Here is a 27,881-nt window from a genome sequence, read left to right on the forward strand (position 1 = left end):
TTCATGATATAAAACAGGATTATTAGCCACGGGGCATGTGTATCTTGATATAAACCCTGCTATTTGGTCGCCTTTTATAATAAAAATCAAAACCATCTCACTTTTTATTGCAAATAAAAAAAAGGATATACAGAATTTAAGTAATTGCTTGAATCTTACCATCATCATTGTAGTATCTTGAGTTTAAGAACAGGTGATTTTCAAATCCACAGAAAAAAAGTTTTATATATATCTCTACACACATCCTTTATGCATGTTGTGTAATTTATAATGACAATTTCCCTGTATTGGGTTTTAAATCTCATCTGCTGCAGTGTTTTGATTTATGTGTTTCTATACATCTTCTGGAACTACAGAAGGTGGTGCAGAAATGTTTTTTTTTTGTATGTGATAGTGTTAGGGATGGGGGGGGTAGGTTTGGTTGACCAGTTTATCAACCTACCTGTTTTGCCAACACAAATTTATGTATAAGTAACATTTCGAAAAAGGTAAACATCTATACCTACTAATGTTAATGATAAAATAATTAAATTAAAGCAATAATAAAAAATGTGAATAAAAAAGTTTTATGAATAAAAGTTAATAGTTGCATTTTGAACAACAAAGCTTTAAGAATCACCTAATATTGTTTACATCCATAGTAGTTATTGGACTGAAATTTTGCTAGGGTCAAACCATCTGCTTCACACTCTTTTATGCAATTGAAAGATTTAAAGTTTATGGCAAAGCATGATTAAAAAATATAATTATATGTCGCAGCAAGACATATACATTTCCCTGTATTGTATACTTTATTTCTTTAAATAGTAATTGCAGATGCATTTACAGAAAATAACTGTTAATGTGCCAGAAACATAGTGTGCTCCTAAATTCTTTTTGACAACATAGTATGTTTGCAGCATTGCCTATTTAATTCTTGTAGATTGCAACAAACATATATTTTATTTTATAGTTCCTTTTTTTAAAATATAAAAAAATTGTATTACATTTTTTTAGGTCTTTTCAACAATGTTATAAAATGTTTACATTACATTGGAAATATTTTAAAATGTAGCGATACCTTTTGTGATTATGCTGAAGTTATGAGTTTAGAGATGTCATTGAAACCGGCCAATAGATTTATTATATTTTGGTACTAGAATGTGTGGTCAATCCAATTAGGTGAACAGCAAGGACCAGTTACAGTGATCATTGCCAATAGGGGACTTGATTAAATGTGTTAGATATAAAACAAAATATCACAAAATGTACCCTGTGGGCCCAATTTAAAAACAGTGTTGTGTGGGGAAAACCTAGGAGTCTTGCTGTGTATTGCTTTAGATAATGCTTCATATAATGCTTTCTTGGTATTTTCTAATTGTAGCCTATGTTTTAATTGTATACATTTCAAATTAATGCATTTTTGAATAAAAAGCAAGCCTGTGATTAGAGGAATTCAGGGGCTGGCAATGCTGACTTTCACTTGTAATTTACTGTTTCCTGGCATAAATATTGGCTCATCAGCATCAATATTTTGGGATACCTGAAATAGGTATGCAGGTAAGTTATAGTAAATTCTCATGTTTACATGAGACTGGTGAGCCCAGCCTCTTGTTGGCACAGCCCTGGAAATACAAGTTGGGCTAACAATACTCCAAGACTGAGCAGTGTTCACATCTAATTACCTGATTACTGCACAGTACAGGAAGAAGGACTGGCCTCCTGCTGCTGATAAAAAAAAAAGTAGGACTTTGTGATATCTGTTTGAAGTTTTGAAGTTGACAGGCTGGAGAGAGTTAGATTTTTAGTTTTTAACTAATTTAATAAATTGCTGCTTGTCGTTTGTTACCCTTTTATGAGGGTGTTTTTTGGATTTTCACTGCTAAAAACGAAATATTATAGGAGACCTGAAACACTAACCAAATTTTTGTGGACTTTAAATATGGTCATGCCTGTAACTGGTTGATATCCAATGGTCTAGCAGTATCTTGAATTAAAGGGTAGAAATTATGTTTGTCATACCCTTTATATTGTTGCAAAGAATTTTTGTAATAGAGCTGCAGTGTAATGAATTAATAATTACAGATAGTATAAGTCCAATAATGCATGCTGTAGATTACAATGGTCTCAGAACAGTCATACAAAGGAATAAATTTAGTTTTATGGTGTGAGAATTACAAGAATATTGCACTATGCTATATAAGTGGAGAGGACCACAGCCATCCAGCTCAGCAGATGGGACAGGTCTCAGTTCATATTCTTGGCTGTGTTTTGGGGCATTTAGATAAGCAGTTGGCAAGCCTTTGCCCTACTGTACCAATGCCTCATGTCTACAAAGATGATCCAATGTGAAGGTGACTGAAATTTCATTGAAATAGAGCCCACAGCCCTTAAGAGCCATCTGTGCCAGGCATTTGTAACGAAAGTACCCATCTAATCATCCCTCTTTTTTTGTTCGGAGCGCTGCCATTAATATGTCTATTGCAAAATGACATGCTGGCGCTACCATAGGAAAGTCGCTATACCTCTTTGTATACTCTTTCCATCAGAGCAAACTGTGACTGCATTAAACATCAAGCACACAGTAAATCATTTGAAGGATATCCTCTTCCTAATATGACAAGATTCCTGCTACATAGGAAAAAACACAACATCTTGTGTCCTGTCCTTTATATCAAGTGTGCTTTGTGGAAAAGCACTTAATCATTTGGAAACAATAAAAGTGCAGCTCCTTCTTGAATGTTAGACTGGTAATAATTGTATTACATTGTTGTCAGTTCCTATTCTTTTCACGAGTGGGTGTTACTTGCTAAATGTAGGATATCTGAAGCAAGCGATGACTCGTTTTAGCATCGCCTGCTTGAATGGTGCCTGAAATTTGCATTCAAATTCATCAGAAGTAATTCTGTTAGAAATCAGCTCGTGCTAAGTGCAGCCGCTGTAAATCCACACGACCGGAGATGTCAGGATCAGCCTGTAGTGATCCGTGGAGTGATTGTAATATTGTACCAGTACGTAGCAAGCTCAATGCTATTGAATAAAATTCCACCATTTCTTAGAGCCTGGCATGATAATTGTTTTTTTTATTTTTTTAGTTCCTGTGGAAGCTCAGAATTCCAGTGTGCAGATGACATCATTTAAATTGCTTTATTTTATGCAGCATTAGGAATTTAATATAGGTTTTTATGTTTTTATTTAGTGTGGGGACACATAGTGGACAAAAGCTCATAAATGTACTGACTTATTTATTTCTTTAAAATTTATAAATTGTATGTTCTGTTTCAATGTATACTCATTACCAAGAAGAGAAGGAAATGATACTAATTTTAGTTGTTTATTTAGTTTTAGTTTTTTTATCGTTTGGTAGTGTTCAAATGGAGTTGTTACAAAAAAAAAAATCGTTGTAAAATACCCTCCCTCTTTATTTTTATTACAGAGCATCTTATTTATTTTATATTTGTACTTTCACCCAAAAAACTAACAACATTCATACATTGCTGTATCTATTGTTCTTCTTGTAAAGCCTAAATATCTCTTTAGTTTGAAACAAAATTATGCGGTTGATGGAATTACCTTAAAAAAAAACAGAGCTGGTCTTATAAAAATAGATACATTATTCTATGTATCTGCAATTCAGGCCTTTATGTAAAACATGGATATATAATACTTGAAAAGTTTGATTGAAAAACATTTTAAACTGTTAGTAATTTTACTGTCCATTGAAGCCCCACTGTGGAGACCATAAACCCTTAAATTCCCCTTGCTGTGTCCTTCTGTACTGCTCATCTTTATGTTGGTGTCATCAGATTCATCATTTTATATTTATAAGGGCAGCACTAAATATAGCAAAGTGATGACAAAGTAAGCAATGATTATAATCATTGATGATCATTGGAGGACCTTTATGGTACGACATGCTAGTTGCCAAGGGTTTTTTTCAGCTTTATGCCATGCCTTACAATGCTTGTTTTTATTTTCCACTTTTTTTTAAATAATTGCACTACTCCTAAGCATATGTATATATCGTGACTATAGTACAAAAGCCTAATTCATACAAAAGTTTCATTTTCATGCCTGTTGTTCATGTTGCCTTACAGTGCCTGAATGACTAAAAATTAGGCACATGCACCTTTTCCTCTGTGAGACACTTCATGCCTGGTATACTGTGAATATTTGACCAACCATGAATTAATCTCAAACGTATTGGGGAATTGCCATATAAACAATGTCTAAAAAAATTAGTATTCATGCAACCAAATTTCACCATAAGACAGACACATCCTTGGGTACTGGAATCTCCTTGGTGTGGTCAGATTGGGTATGGGAAATAACTTCATTTTCATATGGATAGTGATTGTGTTACTTAATGACAGTTCTGATGCAAAATGTATAACCAAAGGAGGACCTCACAGGATCTATAGACTATCTATAGATAAGTCAACCATGTCTTAGGGGATAGGTAATGGTCCAAAACAAGTATAACATTTCAGTTTAATTTTAGCTCTTGTTAAAAATTCTATTTTAAACTTTTTTTTTTTTGTATTGGATATTAATAAATGATTGTTTTATTAGAATGACAGTAGTTTGACCCAGTCTCTAAAGGCCACACTGCTTTCAGATTTTTACCATTCTGCTATTTAGCAACTGATTGATTAACTGTTAAAGATCACTAAACAAATTGTTTTGGTGTGCCTTGAAAACCCTGCGTGTCAGCTTCACTGGGAATACAGTCTTTGACATCCTTGTGTCATGGTGAGCTACAAGCAACCTGTATTACCTGCAGCATAACGTTAATTATGTGGAGCTGTCTTCTTTCAGAAAGTATTTATGGTTCTATAGATAGTGTATATTTTATTGCAATCTGTGTTTTTATGAATAAATGTTTATTACATGACAAAAAAATTACAAAGTTCTATGACTTAGAAACAACTACAGAGGGTGCTTGTGTTATACTTGTGCAAGATAAGTCATTGCTGATGAGTTTTCCAATACTGTGTATTTTTCAGCTTGACCTATTGTGTTATGTAAACTTTGGGCTTTTTACTAAAACTAAGTAAACTATAAGTCGTTAAAACATAGTTGCCACTTGCTAGCCCAAAAATAGATTTCAAATATTAGGATGCATATTTTATATGTACCAGACTAAAGAAAATAAATTTATAAATAATAATAATATAATATATATATTAACCTGTAATTACTTGTAACTATATCCATCTAAATAAATCAAGGAAATATCCCAGTGAAAGGAATAGAAAAATACTGTTTTTATAATGAAATACTTTTTCTAAAATATTTTATGTTCTCCACAACAAGGAAATTTAACATTTAAAATTCACATTAATTAATTCATCTCAGCTGGTCATTTTGTTAGAAGACATCAGCTGTGTCCAGTCAGATTTGACAGGATCCTACACATTTCTCAGCTCTTTCAACCCACTGCTGTCCACCCACTACTGATAAATCAGTTTTGGGTGGGTTCAACTGTTAAATGTCAGTGTCTCTTGCTGTAAAGCTTCTACTGATTCTACATGAATTCAAAGAAACTCTGTATATTTGTGATAGTGTTATCTTCCAAATGAGAAAGTTTAGATGCTAGTCTATGCTAATTTACAAATAAATTAGACATGAGATGAGTCTAAAAATGAGTGCTACTTCTTCTGTACTGCAAAAGTAAAAGGGGACCCTTTACTTGTGTACCTACCAAGAGTGAACAATTAGGAAGACCTGGCCTGGTATTGTTAAAATAAGCATATGTAGCCTCACCCCCTTAATATTTTTCAGATTCCTTTATTTTTACCAAGATTATAATCGTCCTCTAAACACAGTGCCACCTCTTCCTCCCAAATCCAGCATTATAATTAAGATCACCTGACCCCACCATCTTCCTTCCTCACAGCCCCTACCATCCAGGGATTGGATAGAGACTTTCTGGAGGCTGCAGTAGGCAGTGTGCTGGGTGGCAGTGCCATCACTAAACTATCCCAGCATGCACTGTTCATGCATTTCTTTACATCCATGATATCTACACCTAAATGGGGGGAGCAAGTGGCAGTAAAGGTAAAAATGCTTTTTTATGCTACTGTTGATGGTGATTACCTATAAATACAATGATTACTTGCCACAAAAGCCAAAAAGCTTGAGTTTAGGTCCACGTTAAGTAAAATACTTGGATAAGGTTAAATGTTTTTACTTTTACACACATTCACCAAGCATAATCCCAAAGGGTCTTCATGCATGGTAGTTTAAACATGTAAATATGCTAGAATGCCATAGTCCAATTAGTTCCAAAAAATTAAAATGAGCTTCAATTAATCTGGTGCTGAAAGCTCCAAACAGCAGAATAATGATACAAAATAGCAGATCTGGGACAGAATGCAAGAAGCAAGAATTATTTTTAATTTTTCTTTTTTGTGATCTGTGGTTAGCAGATTTATTTTCTCCCAGACCAAATGACCCTTTCTTTAAAAGGAAAGTTAAAACAGAACTAAATTCAACTCTCCTGCCAGTGCTGACATCTTCAACCAGTCTTTTTCCTGGTTTGGGTCTTTGGTCATCTTGATCAGATCAGACCGTAATGATATACTTCATTCCCAGCAACTCAGTTTGCCAGGATTGTACCCTGAGTGTATTTCACAGAAGATGGCAGGTTTTGTCCACAAAGTTTAGTTTCACTTTAAATGCATTCAATTTAGCCAGGCATCAGCCTTTTCAAATCCTCTTTTACAGTAGAAAAGCTGCACAAAAAGCCTTTTATTTTACAGTGCTCATGTGCTAATAGGAAACATGCTGATAGAAGAGCAGATTGCTTTTTGATGATGGGTTTGTTCATTGATCTAGTTTGAGGGTAAGGGGTAGGGTTAAGATCCCCCCCCCCCCCCATCTCACCGCAATGGGTGCCTGATTGACCAATTTATTACCCAGATCTATAACCCCCCTCCATACTCTAAATACCAGATATGTAATCTTTCTTTTAAGGAGAGGTATGTGGGTAAAATGAAGGTTAGTGTAAGCAGCTGTAAGTGAACCGACTGCCTTGCCCTTCATGGACAAATTACTAGTGTGCATTAAGTGCTATCACAGCTTCATTAATCAAGCCATATGTCCTTTATAGACTAGCCGTAATTCAGCTTGAATAAGGGTTGAATTTTAAACTTTGCAAATCAATTTTTTCCACCTCTCCCAAGACTATGGCAGACTTCATCGCCACATATATTGCTACTGTGTAATAAATTGTAATCATTTTAGTTTACTGCATATGGGATGATGTATTCCCCATTGTGTAAAATAATTTATAATATATACATTTTCATGAGTATTCAAAATATATGATCCTGGTGTTAAAGGTTCATTTTCAAGTGTTGAGAAGGGACTTCTATTGTTTAATTTCTCAGTAAGCAAATCTTGTAGATATCCTTTGCAGGTGTGTTCTCTTATCTATGTATGTTTGTTTTTGTGTTTTATTATAAAACACAAATAATACCACTTTCCGGATCCTGACAAAAATTACGATTTTTTTACACACACCAAAAAAGTACACTTAATAAAAAAAATAAAATCTGGAAATCTTCCAGGTGTTATGGATGCCTGTGTCTCATGTCCCAACCCCTGAGTGGTAGAATGTATTGAATCTTGGTCATATCAATGACAGATTCACTTTATTTACTATCATTTACATTGAAAAGTTAATATTTTGTTGAGGCAACACTTGGTTTAGTAAGATAGTCCTGATGTCTCCAGTTGCATTTTGCCAATATACAAAAGCTCAGCTTAATGCAGACACAGAGCTGCAAAAGAGATTGTAGGGATCTGACCTATAAGCAACCTAGGCTGTATATATGTTATGTGAGACCGAAAAGCTATGTATATATTTAGTTTTACACATGTATTTGTCATCTACATGTGCATTCTTGTGTCACTGAATTCCAAAGGGACATTGATAATAATCATGTAAGTTTTACTTTTCTGCTTTATTGATTTGGGACTGCACTCCTTTAGCAATTCTTGGCACATCCTTTCTGATCAGATAAATTATGATAAACCCAAATAGAAATATGCATCTTTATTGTTTGAAACACACACACAATTGATGACATGAAATTGATGTAAAACTATGATATAGGCTTTGTAAAAATAATTTTATTGTTCTTTAAAATTATTGGGAAGATGAAGAGGTTTTCGGGTAAATTGATAAAATATATAATTGTTTAAAACTATTGGTTAAAGCTTTATTTTTGTCAAATTTAAAGAATCATGGGTTTAATAAAACAATAAAAATACTCCTTTTATCAGTGATCTTGTACCTTAAAGCAGCGGTCGCCAACCTGGGTTCTGTGGTAGTAATACCAAAGATAATGCAACTAATGATAATAGTAACAATAGTAATACTTCGCTTAACCGTGCGATGATCAATAAATCAGTGCCTCCACAGTCCTCATTAGGCACCATTAGGATGATCATTAATTTACAAATGTAATAATCTTTTTAAAAAAATTCATATTATTGGTCCGTGGGATTTAAAGTTATGACGTTAGTGGTCCGTGAGGTCCAAAAGGTTGGCGACCGCTGCCATGAATAGACATTTTTTTTTATTTGGATACAATGTGTAAGAATTAAAACCCCTGTCATGTTTTTATTGCTGCCTGTGTCCCCCTGGGTAACTTCACCTTCTCCATTTGTTCTAGTAACCATTATCCTCAAGATAGAAAGTGACAAAATATCATAAATGGTATAGATGTCACCAATACAGAAATAATGGGTAAATCTTCTGATGGGTACAGTACCATGAGAGATGAGATGTTTAAATTAACAAAGATATAGGATATTTACAGTGGGTGTCATTTAGCTGTTTGGATTATATACTCAGCTCACTGTTACTTCTACACCTTTTTTTTGGTTAGGTGCATACATGCAAGATTCTCTCTCACATCTCTCATACATTCATATACATATATCTTTGGTACTGTATGAAGTGACAATATTGTTTTTATTTTTTCACTCCTGCATCTCATCTGACGTGTCCCTTAAGTGACTTGTACTAGTCCATAGACTTGGGATGAAGTGTTTTTCTTTGTAAAGTACTTTTACCCAGAGAGACAGTGAAAAGTCCCTGTAGTCTTGTCCTTGAAGTTGGATCGGATTGGTAACAATGCTGATGTTTTGTTAGCATTTACCAGCAGTATCTTGGCAGCGAGTGACCTCTGCTAGCAAGCTGAAAACATTTTCAATTTACAGGCTCAAGTATTTATGCTGTCTTTGGATCTCATCCTTTTGAAAAGGTCGACCCCATAGGAATTTGCCACAAGAAAGAAATTCGGCCCCTTTGACGGACATGACCAGCTTAATAGCACAATGCTCCTGACGAGCACACTGCACAGGATTCCATTTTAATATTTATAGAATAAACACACACTGCTTTAAGTGTACACAAGCATCTGCTGTCATTTGGCTCTGAGCAGATGTTAGACCTCTGAAATCTTAGCTGATAATTAAAATACTAACAGTTAGTGTTTTAACCCAGCTGCAGGTTCTGTTTACTGTAAATTTCATTTTAATTGTACCTCTGTGCAGGTGTTACATGGCTTTTTTCACTTCATCGTGCCCACGTACCGGGCACATGCAAACCTGAAATAAACTATTTGTATTGTTCAACACATTTACATCATTCCTAGACGGTAGCAAATTATTAATCAGTAATAATCTATATTAGAATATTTATCAAAGCATTTTTGGATTCATTTTTTAAATGTAGTTCATTAGTGCTGTTATTTGCTATGTGCCATAAAGTGTTTCATATTTATTTTAATATTATTTTTGTTTTTACTTCAGCAACAACTGTATTATATATAAGAGCACATAGAGGTATTAGCTAAGATTGATATACATATGAAATAGTCAAGACTGTGTATGTACCATATCTATGCTAAGCAAAGCATTGATATATATGTTATTAAAAGGTTTTTGAAGGATTTGACAGATTTTGAATATAACTAAAATTAAGTTGTAGGAAAATCATGCTAATAAAGTGAAATAAGTTTTGTTACTATTGGTTATTGTTGTCTAGATTTTTTTCTATATTTATATTCTATATTTTACTATTCAAGTGTACAATAATTTTATGCCCCTACCACTGTTTTTAGTAAGATTGCTGATGCTCTTTTAATCATTCCCTGGACTATACATTCCCAGTGCAGGTTTTGGTCTCTGCTGTCAAACACTGTATTCATAACATAGCTAGAAATGATAGGGCAGTTGTTTAAAGGCGGAAGTTCCTTTTAAAGTAGCCCAATTATCTGAATTTGTAGTTTTGGAAAAATATATACAATTTCCATCTACTGTAAAATTTATTCAGTTAGTTCAGGTTTTCCCAATTCAGAAATGCTTGCTTCTAATACTTTGATATGCATCATTATTAGAAAATAATCCTCAGACACTGTTAGATCCTTATAGCACACCCTGCTTGCTGTTTATTTAAAAACAACATGTAAGAGATTAAAAAAAAGAAAAAAAATGTCTGATCATCAATATTTCTACTGTATATAATTCTGCATCACAGTCTGCTGAACTGCCCAACCTAAACCGATTTCCTTCCATTCTTAAATACTCTAATACAAACAAAGTTGTTCTAATAAATATGGATAAATAAGGTACAATTTTTTTTATATGCAAAATATAACAAAATAGAATGTAACAAACAAACTGTACCACAGAACTAAGGGTATTCTGCTAGTATTGATTATTTGGTAGATAACTTGGAAATAGCCATAGCTGCAGCCCAGACATTCTCTGACACTGGTATTTTGAGCCACTTGAGTTGATTTCTCACAGTTATACTATAAATATACTATAAAATTTATGTAGAGCAGAAATGAAGACCTGCCTAATTTCCAGTTCATTAAGTCTTGTGTGCAGATCACTTATCAGTCCGATAACAGACAGAAAGGTGAACAAAGAAGTAGATTTTCCTCAGAGGCTAAGCCTTTCTTTTAAAATCAAGCTCCTTTAAAAGTCATATTTATCTGCTATGTGATGCATGAAATCTACTTTCTGTTTTAGGACAGCGAGTGACTCTTGACCCCTTCAGTGTAGAATACAATGTGACCTTTCTACTGTCACCTGGTTTTTCCATGAATTTTTATTACAAGTCTTGTCTCATTTTTTTTCCTTTTCTTAAAAAATAAGCTAAGCCTTCAACAAATTGCTTGACACAGATGAGATGAAGTTGGTGAGGAAGTGTTAGGTAACTTTTACAACCAGCATGTGTGGCGCAGATTAGTACAACACCAGTGCCCTACAATGTCATACACCACTAGCTGCTGAGCTTACTATTGGATAAATACATCATTTTATGGAACATTGATTGTTCTATAAACCCAATGGAGTATTATGTTCTATGATCAAACCATTTAGATTGTGTGTAGAGCACAGAAAATGCCATATTCAGGATGGTACTAAAAGTGCCATTTGTGTATTTTATGGATGTCATTACAGGGGAAACTTCTCTCTGTAGACCCTGTTTACTGCAAAATTTTTTAGCATGTAATGACATTTTTCATTCACAACGTATGCCTTCGAGAGAGGGGGGCCCTTGTTTTATTTGTTTCATTCGCATTTACTGCACAAATTCTGTACATTTTAATTAAATGTGCGCTTAACAAAAGCATAAAGTATTTATTCCGTGAATTCCGTCTTAGGGGAAGAAAAATAATGACAGTGAATAAAGAACAACACACAGCGTTGCCAGGTACATGCTCCTCTCCCCCTCCTTCACGAAGCAAAAATGAAGGAGGCATTTTGAAGAGTTGTAAAGGGGGGGGAATATTATATTGCAGTTTAATTCCATCCAAGCTGGCATGATATGCTTGAGCCATATTTAGGGAGAGATGGGAAAAAAATGCAAATCTGAACTTCAGGTTTAAAAATCAAGTCATTTGTAGGTTGGAGGAAAAGGAGGTTAAAATATTCACTAAAGACTATACCTGATAAATAATAGTTCTGCAAAAGATTTCTTGGAAAGGGACCAGGTCTCTGTTCACTGCATTCCTCAAAATGAAACACCTTCTTAGCAGTCCCTCTAAATTATATCTGTCACTTCACAATCACTTCTAGCTCACAAAAACACAGGACTTTATTTTAAGAAAAATGGCCATAAAATGTTGTTTCATAGCTGCAGAGTGGCATCAAATCATGGCATCTAAATGCTTTAGTAAGTAACTCCTTAATTTTTGTGTGCATTTTGTACCCTACAAATAGTATCATCCAAAATCAATAAATGCCAAAAAATGTTTGTTAGGATGTGACTGGACTTTTCCTGCTTTTATGATTTCCTATTGGTGACAAACAAAATGGGTAGTTGTACTGATCCAAACTAAGGTAATTAGAGCGGTTGGCCAAAGTCCAACCATTCTAGCTACTGTTTGTCATATTTCCTTAAAATTCGAGCACACTAATTTGTAATTTAACTAAACATATTTTTGATGGCTTGCAGGTAGTTTGTTTTTCATCATAATAGCCAAGTTTTGATATATGATAGAATGGCATAAATAATAAATATTGTGCATTGAATACATCAGAGCTTCCCCAATTGCTTTAAACAAAAGGCCAGCTCAACATTCGTCAGAGTTTTTAAACTGTGTGTATGAAGGAGGGGATGGCTGAATGAGCCAATGGGAGTAAGAAATACTGATTAATAATGATTGAAATGTAATGTTTGCATCGGTGTACCTCATTTCTTTGGGATCCACTGTTTACCATAATATAACAGGATTTAGTATTAGTGTATATTTAGTAGGTGGAGATATATACCACTGTATTTGAATACTGTGCTTACTTAGTTTAGTGGGTGGTGGGAAAATTAATTGGTCATTGCTGATCACACCCATCATTATTAGCTCTAGGTATGATAGACATAATATTGTAGTTTAAGACAAACTCCACAAAGCACACTACCATGTATTTTGTAGGTTGATATAATAGCCTTAAAATGACATTGCAGTGCAAATGTAAACTTCAGTGATAGCCTAACATTCCTTCAAATGACTCTTCAACCTCTTCAAAGCTCAGCATTAATTCATTAAGTTGAAATGGAAGATTCTTCAGTGGGCAAATTTTTTACAATCTGATTGAGGCTGTTATATTTTATAGGAGCAATTTTTCAAAGCTCTACTGACAGCACTTGAAGTTATTAAATTGCTGAATCAAAAGATGGACCTGCAATCACATTTATGAACTGTGATGGAATAGCTGGGGCTGCACGAATCTGAGGTTAAGATGTTTGAGTAGTTAAGCTTCATCACACCTCTCAGTGACAGCAGTATTTACCCTTGTAGTTTACTTTAATGGCCTGGCAGTGGCTTAACTCATCTTTGAATTCAAATGGATTAAGTAAGCTGTTCAGAATGGGATAATTATTAGAGCTGCAATATCTGCTGTGGATACTACTGCACCCAAGAGATACAGAATATGCCATCTTGTCTTACATGTTACAAGGTGACTTTTTTTTTAAATTGGTGATAGAGAATTGAACTACATGGAAAATATAGGTTTGAATAGAAACGGTAAAAGGCAGAGCACCTTCCATCATACATTTAAATGAATGAATGAGATAACTTTTCTCTGTGATCCTAATGTACCATATTTGTTGAGCCTTATCAATTTCCTCACTCCTGAAGCAAAGTAACATCTTGGAAAGTGGGAGCAGGGAATTATTAACCTTCACATTATTGAAAAGTGATTCACTGAGAGAGGGAACATGAAGATGTTTCATTGGTGTCACTGACTATTTTTAAATGTTTAAAGTATGAAATCATCCATTCTTCTGTCAATGAGCTTTCTGTATGAGGTGCGGTGCAAGTGACTGAACAGAAAGGAATTTCTTAAAAAAAAAAAATTATTTAAGCTATAAAACAATATGAATGTGTTTTACTTTTTTATACATATTTTCAAATTTTTGTCAGTAATTGCACATAATCATAGTATTATTTCCAGATGGCAGAGGCTCTTACTTAAGTTACATTTAGGCTTTGGGTAGGTACAGGTAAAGCCTTATGCCAAAGTGCTGTTAAATAGGAGTTCCTACCCGAATGCCTGGGTCTAAATGTTTATATAGCCAGGGAGAAAAAGAGTAAGTACAAATACCTAATGCATTCTTCTCAGCAGTGGACATTTTTCTCCAATGCTCCCACAATATGTTTGGGGCCCCATTGTCTTACATTGTACATAATTATGTCAGACAGCTTGGGCGGGAAAGGGACTTTGTTAGGCTAGTCACACGACGAGGAATAAAAAAATGGGGTAAGCATTTGGAACTTTGTTTGCAAATCGCCATTTTTGTTTTCTCTGTGGCAGAGCAGTGGCGTTGCTTTGCATGTTATAGGTTTGTTATAGGGTTTATTGTTACAGTAACATAAGTGTTTTGGGTTTAATTTGTTGATCAATACAAGGTGAGAGTGTAATGTGTCTCTAATATGTACAATTATTATTCAGTAAGGATGTGCAAAAAGCAGTAGTTGTCTAAAATTACATCAAAACTGTTTAATGCTTATGTTCAACAGCCACATGCAGAGCAGCCATTAAACTTGAAAGGTAGAAATAAGAAGAAGTTAATAATGTTTGTTTGGTTGGTTGATTAACTAGTTACAATTATTGTACTAAAGATGTTTGTTCACTTTCCCTGTAAATATTTTCAGAATGTCTTTTATATCTTCTGATTAAAAAATGCAGAAGGAACATGAAAAACAAATGTTTATGTACTTTTATCATGAAAATGGTTCTAGGTGGTATTGGCGTTTACTTACTTTGCTAAGTACAGGTTGTGCCAATCCTAAGTATGCTTAGAAATCAGAAAACTGGCAGAACTGAATTCACTGAGTCAGCAATTGTATTTATTTTTATTTTTTTGTGCAATAAGTGTTGTTCACAAAGGTGACTAAAGGAAGAATACCAAGCGGTCCAATTATCATCCTGTCACTTTTGAATTTTGAAAAACTGAAAGTGAGATAATACATTCAGTATAGCCAAATTTTTCGGGATGAGCAAATACTAACTCTTAAAAATAAAAGCACTCCAATGTCTTTTGACTTGTTTACTAAAAAATTGTGACTTTTGTTTATTTTACTAATATATGTACACTGATAATTAGAAATACTTGTGATGTTTTACTTATTAACAATATTTTATGTCTTTTATTTTTCAGGAATTGTTTCAAAATCGTTTGAATGTCGACTTAAAGGACTAGGTGCAAATTTTGTGGAAACAAATAGTCGATTCACTGCTTCCACCCCACCAGAGCCTTCACCGGCTAAAGAAACCACCAGAAGCAGCAAAAAGCAAAGTCAACCCTCTGAACAAGTTCAGCAGGTCATTATCATCCAGGGATTTTCTGAGGAATATGAGGGAAATATCACAATCAATTCTTCTGTTGAAGAAACTGCGGCAGCTACTCTCCAGACATTAGCTATGGCAAGTCAAGTGGCAAGAGTAGTGCATATTACTGAGGATGGCCAGGTAATTGCCACTGATCAAGCCACACACATGGGTAGCATCATCCCCGGTGAAATCCTTAGTGAACAGCTTTCTGAAGGAGCAACTCAGGTTGTAGTGGTTGAAGCCCCAATGGAAGAAACAGATGTAGCAGAGTCTGTTGCTATAGAGACTGTAACTGACTCCAATGGTAATGTAGTACAGCAAGTAATGACCCAAGGTATTTTGGATGTATCACAAACCGTTCATGCATCGGATTCCTCATCTGCCCTGGATGCACTTCTCTGTGCTGTAACAGAACTGGGAAATGTTGGAGAAGGAAGCAGGCAACAAAACACAGAAAATGCAGCAATGGAGGAGTCATTGGTTAGGATGACAAGTGAGCAGACGTGCGTAGAGTCCAGTGAAGGGGAGATTCAGATGTTTGAAGAGGTACATGAAGGCCAACAAGAAATTGAACCAATGGAGGTTGTCAGACAAGTCATGCATTCTTCAGGCTTTGTCGCTTCCCAGGATCCTGCATTTAAGAATATGGTGCAGGGGGTCCTGCAGTTTGCAGTGTGTGATTCAGCTGCTGCTGATCAGCTGATTAAAGAAGGTGTTACTCAGGTTATCCTGAACGATGAAGGCACTGTGCATATGGTCTCTACAGAAGGTCCTCGTATTATTATGCACAACACGGAAAGCCATACAATTAGTCTACCAGAACAACAGATGAGCTTGGTTGAATGTGAAAATGGGGAAATATCCCAGATTATTGTCACTGAGGAGTTAGCTAGAGCCATGGTCCAAAATGTCAGAGAGAACTTTGAGGAAGCTACAACACATTATATTGTAACTGAAATTCCACAAGCAGAGAAAGAATCCAATATATATTCACATACCGTAATAGAAACGGAGGAGGCTAGTGACATTTTACATGCTGAAACTGTTGTGGATTCCCAGATACCAGTAGAGGAGCCCACACAGGAGGTTGACAGCATGGTGGTTTATGCAGAGTGTAGTTCTGAAGACTCAAGCGCAAAACCTCATATGGAACAATGAGGATTTTCAAACCACCAGTAAAGCATGGGAAAATAGTAATTGGAAGATGAGACTATATTTTTTCACATAAAAGATTTTTACCAAAATCAATGTATATTTTTAATCCATCCATTGAGACAACTATATCAAGGTAAATTGTTAAAGGAAAAAAAAGTGTTATATGAACTCCTCACAGAAAGAGAATTGCTAGCTGATAAGTAATCCGATAATAGCTGAGTAATTACACTGTTAAGCAGTGCTACATCACTGCCAGGGGCTACTTTACATTACTAACCTACATTATTCTTACATTATCACTTAAAGTTGTGAAACCTCTGTCATCTTTTAATACAACAGCATTAGAAGGGTTTCCGGGCTTTAAACATTGCTTTCATGCTCATTGCTATATATATTTATAACATCAAAGTGTTTATTGATACATTTTCTTATTGAAACAAATTGTAGGGACTACAGGAGCCTGGAATGTAGAGAGGTGTTTTTGTTTTTTTTTAACATTTTTAAATACTGAGATTTTTTTCCCACCATCAGTATGTAACAGCAAACATATTCCATTGTTAGATTGTGTTTGTCCCGAGATGCAATAGTCTTTGTTATTTCACTTTATATTTTGCTAATACAGCACAAGGCATTAAATTACAGTCTAGGTGCTGCTCCAATAAACCAATAGTCACAATAGGTGCATCTATGACTATTGGTAATTCCCGTAAAAAAAACATTATTTTCAGTAAAGCCAATGACAACTAAAAATACAATCCAGAGGGCTTAAAATGATAATTATCACAAATAACTAATACGTTATACCAGTTAGAATGGTTTTGTTCATTTCAATGTTTAAATAAGTTCACACAAATCATTAGGTGGATTCTTTTGTACTTTTTGTTCTCTGCCAGGTCCTCCTTTAGATATAAACCTCACCCAGTGAACATTTTGTAGATCACAGTCCATCCCATTTTTTATTATAGGCCTTCCAGCACCTGAAAAAGATTAAATCCATTATTATATTTTGCTGTTCTGCTATCTTCTCATACTCTAGTTCCATGTTTCAAACATTTCATTCATAAGTAAACATTTTAAAAGTTTGTTACAGTGGTTGAAAGGGACTGGTGATCTGTACATAACTCCCCACATCTTTTCCTGAACCATCTTTTTGAAGCAATATGTATGAGCTGGGCTGAACTCTAAAACATTTTCTGAGTTTTTGAGCAGAGAATTCACAAATCCTCTATCAGGTTTTACTGCAGTCTATGACCGTATTGGAGACCTTTCCCACCACCAGATTTCCTATGGAGAAACAAAGTGCAACCAAATACTACATTTTCAAAATAAACCCTGCCAAGTTTTATGATACTATCTGTGTCATCTTTGCCTAGTGACAATCGCTACCCTCATATCTTGGTATCGTAGGTGCAAGTAGTAAAGTGAATTATTTCCAACAGGGTCACTGACAACACTAGGAAGAACAAACTAACCAAAAACCCAGCAGGGTTACCTTATGTTTACATTTGGAAGATTATTCCTCTAATTACTTTGTGGCTTTATAATATTGGGACTTAAATACTGGACTTATGTTGACTCTAACATGTAAATCCTAAGAAACATTGCATTAAAGGAACGTACCACATTTTAAAATGATTCGTAAGATACAAGACACCAGCAGCATTCAGCCAGGATGATTTGGACCCATGATTGGTAAAAGTTGGTTGGACTGGAAATTTTACTGGAGGGACCTTGCCACTGCAGTCTACAAGACACTATTATTATGGCCAGGACCTCACTGTTTAAAATACAGGATTAGGCTGTTATTGGCTTAAAATAAATATTTTTTTATCAGCAAAACATTTTGCATTTACATATATTAGGACACAAAACAAAGAGGTTACTTTTTGAAAAAAATGCACAAAAATTTAGCTTGTAAATACGTTATTACCATTATTTCTGCTACCTACTGCTCCTACATACATTGCTACCCATAGTGTAAAAAAAAAAAAATCGCCTAAAGCCTTTTTTGAGTCAGTTGCAAAATCACAATTTTAAATCCCAGCTGGTATAGAGGAACACATAAAACTCCTCCTGCCCTTCCACAATTAGGTGCTTGGTGCACAGTTGAGGGACTGGTGATGCAGTGTGCAAGTGCCACCCATTATATCTTATACAAATTTACCCAACCAAATGTATTTTGGTCCTGTGGTACAATAAAGATAATAGTCAGGGTTGTCAAATTATTAATCATATAGGGTCTGTTGCTGACAATATGCAGATAATGCATTAAATCAAAGTGATAAAATATGTTGGGGGTATGCATATCCATCACAATTTGCCAGAGGGTGCTTACGATTTCTATTGCACACTCTCTGTAATTGTCTCCTGTGTAGTGCTTTGAAAAGAGTGAGATATAGGAGACCTTACAGACTGCTGAATACTGTGCAAAATGGACATTATACCTGCTAGGGTTCCTGGCATTAAAGAGTTTATTTATTAGAGCCACACATATGTAATTTAATTCTCACTAGCAAACCTTAGTCTGGGGGACAAAGTATTACCTAAAGGAAACCCCCTGTAAGAAATACATAGGCAAATAATTTCATTTCCGTCTACAAGTAAAAATGTAACATGGTTATATAAAACCAGCTAAAGTCGTCAATGGTTACCAATCATCTTAGAGTTCATTTGAAGAATATAAATAAATAGTGACTTTCTGTAACCCTGTATTTACAATGGGCTAGACATATTCCCAATGTGACAACTGATAGACTCGGAGATCAAGGCTGCACAGCGTATGGCAGGTTAGAAGTTTGTCTCTGTATGTAGGTTAGATGTCCCACCATATGGTGTCTGCTAACCACCCACAGCAATGTGTATATATTTTTAGACTAACATTTTGCATACATTTGGGCTTCAAGAAAGCTGTGTGAAGATTGCTAGGTGTATTCTAAAGTTCTGATATTTTTTTTGGTTTACATTTAAGACAATTTCCTGAAGATTTTAGGGTCCGTATTGTGTTCCCATGTCCCTAGTATAAGCAAAAGAAGAATTCAAATAACAAACATTTCAGGCACCTCTGGATTCCATTATTTTGCAACAAGAATATAATAAACTGCACTGCAAGACAAAAATGTGTAATTAATAATAGAACTGGTTATGAACCAAAATGGGAAATATCTATTGATCCCATATGTGATATTGTTACTATATATATTAGATGCATTTTGTTTTTCAGTATGTTATTATTGTTTGAACCCATCATTTTAATGTTGGGCATAACCAATAGGGCTTATTAAAGAAGCAAAACTTTTTTTTTGTTGTTTTTTAATCTGGATTTCAATATGGTCCAGTTGTCGTTAATCAGCCCCATTGTGAGTTGGTTGAAGTTTTGTTCATTGCTCTTAGCTTTATGTTTTAGTTAGTATTATAATCCGCTGTTAGCCACGTTTGTTTTTTACATTGTTATTTCACATGCAAAAGCTGTTTAAATGCTCTGATGGTCTTCAAGGATTGTAAAATTATGTAATACAATGTTTTTTTTTCACTTCTGTATATTTCCAAATAAAGAAAACATTGAATATACTTGTATTTTTATTTTTTTTACTGTTAAATATTTTGTTTTTATATGTATTATATATTTTGTTTATTCCTGTTAGCGATGAAAATGTTTTTCAACGTATGAAATAAATTGGATCTCACATAGCATTTAGGCTGGGTCTACATGGACGTTTTTTAAAAACGCATGTAAATGTTCCTATTGCGTTTATATGCGTTTTTATGCACTTTTATTAGCGTTTTAAAGCTTGCATTGTTAACTAATTTGCTTTTTAAGTGCTCAAAAACACGGGAAAAGGTCCAATTAAAATTAATGGAAGAGTTTCCCGTGTTTTTGGGCATTTTCCAGCGTTTTAATTTTTTAAACGTTGCAAACAACGTTGAAGATACATGTCATAAACGTTCCTCAAGGAAACGTCCTGGTGTAGATTAACCTATTGTAATGCATGGGGATTTCAAACAAGGGCTTTAAAAGCCTCAGGGTAAACGCTGGGGAAAACGTCCGTGTAGACTAAGCCTTAAGAAGTTTTAACAGGCTACTAATGTTTTACAAGTACCAGAAATCTAATGCAAATTGGGTTTCCCCATCATTTTAGCCTTCTAATACATAGCTTTCCCAGCAATAAATTATCTCCTAAAGGGGAATTAAACTGACCACATTGGCAAACCTAACTGAAATGTTGTTTATAAAAAAGTCATATATAATCCACAGGGCTACACACATGGTGTCCCATGGCTTCCTTCTGCTTAACCATCAATTATTCTGGGTGTCTGCTTTGGGAAGTTTTCTCATTTGAATATAAGTAGCCCTCCTAGCTTGCAAAACTAAACTTGCAAAAACAGTTTGAGTTTTATTAAGAAATCTTAATAGTTCTTCCTACAATTGTGGAATCCATGATGTTTAGATTAGAGTTATTGAAATTCAGAATGTTTGTGTCCATGGTACCTTTTGGCTGTGTGTTTTAATCCAAGTTTTTTTTTCCAAAGGTCAGATGTAAACTGTGCATAGAGTCAACACCTTTCAGGGACCAAGCTTTTTCCATTTATCAAGGCTTGAAGGATAGAAGTAGAGAACTTGAGCTTGCTCACAAATGGCATTTGGTGAATATAGTTGAAAGTCAAACACTTTTATCTTTCACTGGAGTAAACATGTGCAAGTACTATACCGCCACATATTCGTTTCAATCATATATTACTCTTTGCAATAAACATTGACAGGAATCCTATCGGATCTCTGCCCTATATGTTTTGGCCAGACTGGATTTTGGCCTTATCATATACAGCATTGCAGACAGTCTGCATAAACAGATATTGCCATCTGACGGCTACCTTTGAGGACAGAAATATGGGGGCTACTACTGCTGATTTGTTTTTCTATTAATTTACTACATCGAGAGGCAGTAAGACAAAGCTATATGTACCGGTCTCCTAAAACTTCACATTCCTCAAAGCTAGATCTCTGTATAGAGGATGTTAATGGAAAGCAAGGAAGGAATAGAACGAGTGAACACCAAAGGAGGTGACATACCTGGTGGAGGTGGATGTAAAAGTGGACTGTTGTCCAGTCCTTCAAAGCAATGGTAGCTCCTACATTTCTGTCCTGGAAGGTTTCTGTTGGGGCAGGGTATACAATAAGTGAGCCATAAAAACAACCACTTTTCTTTGTATGCATTTTGTTTTTGGATGAACTAGTTGAAAACAAATCTAACTTTCTTCTTTAAATATTTCCTTTACTATAACCCAATGACCCTTACAGTAACATAAGACCTTTTCATCAATTAGAGGATCAGTCTAGCCTGTTTCTGGTGTACAGACTGATAATGGTTGGGGTAGGTATGGCAGATTGTATCTGGTGTTCCTAAAATTGTACCTTTTATTCTTACGTAAGGTACTTCTTGAAAATTACATTTAACAAGAAAGGCCAGCCAGACATACCATACTAATCCATCTTTCTGATATTTGTCTTGACTGTTCTTAACAGCTGTCTACTTTCCTAACCACTCCCTATTTCTGTACAGTAATTAACAGCTCATAAACTGAAACAAATGTCTTTATTTATGTCACTTGACATGTGTTGTGTGTTTTGATAACCATTGTAAATAAAAGGTTTCCATAAAATGAATGAAGATTACATGTTAAACTCAGAGTCATCATTAGTGTTTGTTTTTTGTGACAGAGACAAAGAATATTTGAATTTTTCTTTTTTTCTGACTGGATGTATAGTAACCCGAGATAATTAGTTATCAACAATGTACATGACAAGCCTTGGCATATCATTCTCCTTTGAAACAACACTTATCACAGTAATTCATATGACACTTCACTAAATTAACATACAGAATCATTTCAGCTACTACTGGGTAATGTAATGAATTGTTTGAAAGTACCCTTAAATGCAAGCCCATTGTCAGCTGCTAGTACCCCTGGCCTCCTTAAAGGTCTAGGATTTATGTATAATAAAATATTGGAAACATTTCCTAAGGAAAGTAAGGCTGTAAGTGACTTAGGAGTTCGGATTCCATCTCATGCTTGTTTAGAATCAGTGTTAGTGGTGTTGGAACAGGGATTAAAATTGCAACCAGGCCCTAGAAAAGTGGGGATTCCGTGTGCGAGATGGAGGAGTTTGCAGAAGTTGAGGTAGGTGCAGTGGAGAAGTTATGATGGTGCTTTTAGGATAAGAAAATATATTTAGGTTCAGTTTTTTCCTTTAGTGTAGTATAGGTGAAGTTCTAACATCACTCTGACATTTTAATGCTTGTTCCAGATGGTATTGAAGCTGGAGATAGCCAGGTAACTAAGGGTAGGTCATTCTAGTTTAAAATTTGCATTTATACTTCTTTCTTAAAGGCCAATGTCACCTACTTTTTGCCTTAATGTAGTGCTTAATCCTCTCAAAGTTTCTTCAGCATTTAACACTTCTGTGGTCTGATGCTTTGTTCTTTTCTACATGCTGCCGTTCCTCCAACTGCTATATCGGTTATAAGTCCACTATTGATGTAGGGGTCGGGTAAATGATGCATGGCAGAAACCAAGCAAAGACTTAAGCAGTATTTAGCGAAATCATTGCTGGAATCTTTAGTCTAGATTTATTTCAAACCTTATCAAGTTACTTTGAGACCCTTTTGCTTGTTATGCTGACAATGAAACATAGGAAATCTGTATTGATAAATTCCCCAAGACTGGCACTGAAATTTTCCAATTAGCTTGCTGTCATTTTTCTACTATGCAGCAGCTTTATTTGCCAGTGCTGGGACATTTTTTGGTATTCCTAATTTTTTTTAATGTTTCATCAAAAACACATTGAACACAATGAGGTTCATGGGGAAAATAGGGGGAGCTGTGGGTGACCTAGAAATCTTTAAATCTGGCACACATGGACTTGTTATTTTGTGTTAAACCTTCAGAGCTGAAATATCATTGTTGAGTGTACTTGTTTTGCAAAATGCAAGTATTTAATATTTATATTTATATAATAATTTTAATATATATTTAATATAGAATCTCTTTTTGTGTTTACCTTTCAGCATAGCAGGCGGGTGATAGGGTCCCTTAAGGTAAACTTTGCTTTGTTTTTTTAAATGGGGCTATGCTAAACTGTTCCATTAAGTCAGTGACCAGTTCTGCTACTACCTCCTTACTTCCTTTTTTAGCTTGCTGAAACCGTATTTCCAATAGAATGGAATCAAATCTTTAGTTCCTTCATATGTAGAAAACCAGAGGTTCTTGTACTATACAAGGCACGTCTGCCTAGAAATTCATTAATAGGGTGCTGAGCCAGCAAGCAGCTCATAGGGTATGACCGTTTCAGCATGAAAGTAGTGAAAGCAAAGTGAGTGTATTTTTGTCCCCACAGAGTGATATTACCTAAGGATGACCTAATTCACGAAACAAGTCATATATGTGTTAATTAGGAGAGAAAAAAGCACACTGCAGATCCATTTAACAAGAAAGCATATGTAAGTCTCGTAATTTGTTATAACTGTTATGAATTTGCTAAATTAATTATCACTCTTGCTTAGAAAAGTGCAAATTAATAGCTTAGTCTCGGTACTTTGCCACCACTGAACATGATTCTAAAATGAAGTGATACTGTTGTTTCTGTGTAGGGAAGAGTCCTAAATGTATGGCTGGAAAAACTGAATCTTTAGACAAATGAGTCCTTTAATAATTCTCTATTAAAAAAATACTGCAGAATAGAACAATTTTCCCATAACCTCCGGCACTATTTTGTGGGCCAATAAGGGCTATTACAGATGGTGGAAAGTGGAAGGGTGGTGGTGTTGGGCAGTGAGAGTGGGCAGGTGGGATATGTCTATGGGGCATATCTATAAAGGGATGAACAGACTGGAATGTAGGTCTCTCACCACTAATCTCCATTTTTTTTTCTAGCTACAATCACCCATTTATTATGGTACAGCAATCAATTACTGATACCATTGTAAGAAAACAAAATGATCACCAATTTATAATGTATTGAATAAAAACTCATACAAAGATATTACAATGTATTATCTGATTAACACGTCTTTATAGATAGACCTCAATATATAACATTACATTTATTTGTTGTAATTTTACCTTTAGCACTAACCGTCATTCTGATATAATACACCTTATCATACTTCTCCAGCGCTTTACCATTTATCTAAACAGAACCAAGGGTTTCTTGGTAGAGGTCCGAGCTGTTTTTTCCTTTCGTCCAGTCATTTGTATAAATAAGGTACATTATTATTTTCTTGTATATCATATTGTACTATTGGATTCTTTACATTTTTTTAGGGATGGTATTTCCATATTTACAAAAAAAGTTAATGTAAAAAAAATCTCAGATGATCCAATGTTGGGTACAAAGTAAGTGGTTCATTTCACACACAGGATTGTTTATTTGTGATGCGTGTTTATTTTCTAATATATGAAAGCAGGTAAATGCATTCACAGTATGTATACTGGAACAAGTTGGAAGGCTATTTAAATATGTACATCACTAATGTTATTTTTTCAATATCCCCATGGAACAAGGTCATTTCCAATGAAAGAAGTCTAGTTCAATCCAAAGGTTTTCAAAGGTGTATATAGGCAAATAGAAGAAAAAAAAAGATTTGCTTGGTGAGGAAATACCACAGAGCTTAAAATGTTGGTTATACAGAAATCCTTAGTGCCTCTTCAGAGCAAAAAATATGGCTATGTTCTATACCATAGTAAAATAGAAAGGGGGATGTTGTTTTAAAAGACTATAAATATAACTTGGAACCTGGCACAAGCATGCTCTCATTTCAGTGTGCCAAAGATTATTTGTACGTTTGTCCTTAGATATATATTTTACTGTTGGCAAATTTTAGCATGGAACATGGGTGGTCTGCAAAACGCTATGTACATTTTTAGCATACATTTAGACTGTCATGAGTTTAAACCAGTCTGTAAATATACCATATAGACCCCATTGTGTATCATAGGTATAGTCATGACAAAAAAAAAACACACAAGTCTCTCAGGACCATTGTAGAGGATTGAGTGGGTGTTGTAAGGCGAGAATAAAAAAAAAAACGTATGTAAAACCAACACACATAAGATGCATGTGCTCATATAAATGGACAAGTGCTTAGTACATATTGGTTATTGCTGTGTATGCAGAAGAGGAATGATTCTTAGAACACATTCCTATAATTAATTCTAAACAAATGTAGGCTTGACATGTTGTTATCTGTTTACACAATCTCGCTTTTAAATTTTACAAATTAGGTGTTTTTACAAATTTGTGTGTTTGTGTACACTAAAATTGTAACAAAAAATAACACATTAAGTATCTTAAGCTGCGTACACACTTCCAATTTTTATCGTTGGAAATGAATGACGAACGATCGATTGGGCAAAAATCGTTCGTAAAAAAAGTAACCAACGACGCCGACGAACGACGATAGTCGTTGGAAAGGAACGACCAGACCGGCGGATCGGATTGGACGACGATCGTTGACCATCTATCGTGTGTATGGTCGTTCATTGATCGTCCATGGTCTGAGCATGCGCGGTGAATGAACGAACGTTCGCTCACTTCCTGTGGTGCACGTCACTTCCTGTATCGTTCAAACGATCGCATCTATCGTGTGTACAATATCTGCGAATGATTGTGTCGTTATCTGTATGTACAGGATCAGTGCTATACGATCGTTCGCAGATATTGTGCAGGATCGTTCGTCGTTCATTTACCAACGATAATAATTGGAAGTGTGTACATAGCTTAAGGCCAAAAATGTATGTTAAAATTTTTTATATGTATATATATATTCTGGCAGTAAATGGGAAATACAGCTTAAACTGATTAAACGCAACTTTTGAAAACAAAATAAATGAAAAAAACAAAAACAAAATCAGATTGCAGATAAGGAACTGGATGAACTCCAATACTGGTGCACTTCTTGGCTCCCAGTATGTGTTTGTCCTAACGTGTACATGTGGACTTCAAGAGCCCATCTAAGTGATAGGAGAATTCATGACCACAGAAAAGTAGTGGCCTCATGGAATTGGTTGTACAGTGGGGGAAGCAAGAAACCTAGCATTTCTTCCTATTGGTATCCCCCTTGACAAAGCTAACATTTAAATCTTTCAGTGTTTTGGGGTGAAACACTTCATACTTTTTTTTACTGCTGACTGGAGTTTATCTTTGATATATACTGTAGTATCTGTGTTGTTTCTTTCTTGATTCCACAATTGCAATATATTTTAAAGCCTAACTTAATGTTTTTACCACTTCTAAATTTGCATCCATCTTTGTCTGTCTAAAGAAGTAGGTGGAGTTTCATGAAATTTCAGGTCTTGCTGTAGCAATCAGGCATGTTAACCTTATAAATTGATACTCTTGTGCTACTTCACTGTCTTTCACAGACTTGTATTTAAAAGACTTTAATATATGATTCTTTTCTTAACCCACAAATCCATTATTGGCATTCCCCCTACCTGGCTGTCCTTCTTTATCTCAAAATATCAGCTAGTTCATTGTTTCCATTCATCTCATGATCTTCACTTGTCCTCCTATCCTTTTATAGGAGCTTATCAGATCTACTAGTTGCTGTCAAACAAGGTTCTGTAATTTTATCCCCTTTTATGCTCTGTACAGTGAGTACTTACAGTAACATTTTTCCCTGGATTACCCATCACGTGGATAAACGTCCCCCTTATCTTTGTTGTATTTTCAGTATGTTGTGTGTGCTATCATTTTACTTTTATACATCTTTTTATAGTATTTACTCTTACTGTTTTTCTTTCTTTAATTTTATCCTACAAGACAACACCCATCATGAAGAATAATGCACCAGTGGATACATTTAAGTTTTGCATGTTTTTTTTTTTTCCTCCCTAGTTCAGTTAAGTTAAATAATACTCCTGGCACCACATCTATGTTAACTGGGTTAGTATTATTTAATATCAGCTGGAGTGGAGTAAAGGTGTTTACATTGTTTCTGCATTTGTAAATGTAATGTACAAATGCAGAAATGTAATAAAATCTAGATGTGGCATCTTTTATGCAAATCATCCAATGGTCTGTTTCTTGCTTATCTCAAAGCATCCATGGCACGCTATCCTAACTGAAGCCCTGACTCCATAGCATAAAATACTAAATGTTGTCTATCAAGGACTTAGATCATAATTGCTGGTGGCAGGTCTGCAATTGCATGTTGAAAACCACAATAAAAAGAGAAAAAAACATGCACCAGCTTGAGAGTATTGTTAATATCAGGGAGATGACTAATGGATAACCACACTTTTGGACCCCCACAATCACAGCAAATGTAGGCATTCTGAAAGGGAAAAACAAAAATTGTGCAGCCACCTCATGACAGCCATTT

The 27,881-nt window shown here is 35.0% G+C and overlaps 1 protein-coding gene across 3 annotated transcripts in view; it reads left to right on the forward strand.

The window, feature by feature from the left end:
• The window catches only part of ZNF407 (zinc finger protein 407), a 275,487-nt gene extending 255,420 nt beyond the window's left edge, over positions 1-20,067 (forward strand). For all 3 annotated transcript variants that reach the window (XM_072411522.1, XM_072411521.1, XM_072411523.1), the window contains one exon: positions 15,173-20,067. In XM_072411522.1, coding sequence (XP_072267623.1) covers positions 15,173-16,503 — 1,331 coding nt within the window. In that variant the 3' untranslated portion in view covers positions 16,504-20,067. The remainder of the gene's footprint in view (positions 1-15,172) is intronic.
• Positions 20,068-27,881: the final 7,814 nt, after the last annotated feature.

This window comes from Pyxicephalus adspersus, chromosome 5 (genome assembly GCF_032062135.1).
Source record: "Pyxicephalus adspersus chromosome 5, UCB_Pads_2.0, whole genome shotgun sequence".
Classification (NCBI taxonomy): domain Eukaryota; kingdom Metazoa; phylum Chordata; class Amphibia; order Anura; family Pyxicephalidae; genus Pyxicephalus; species Pyxicephalus adspersus.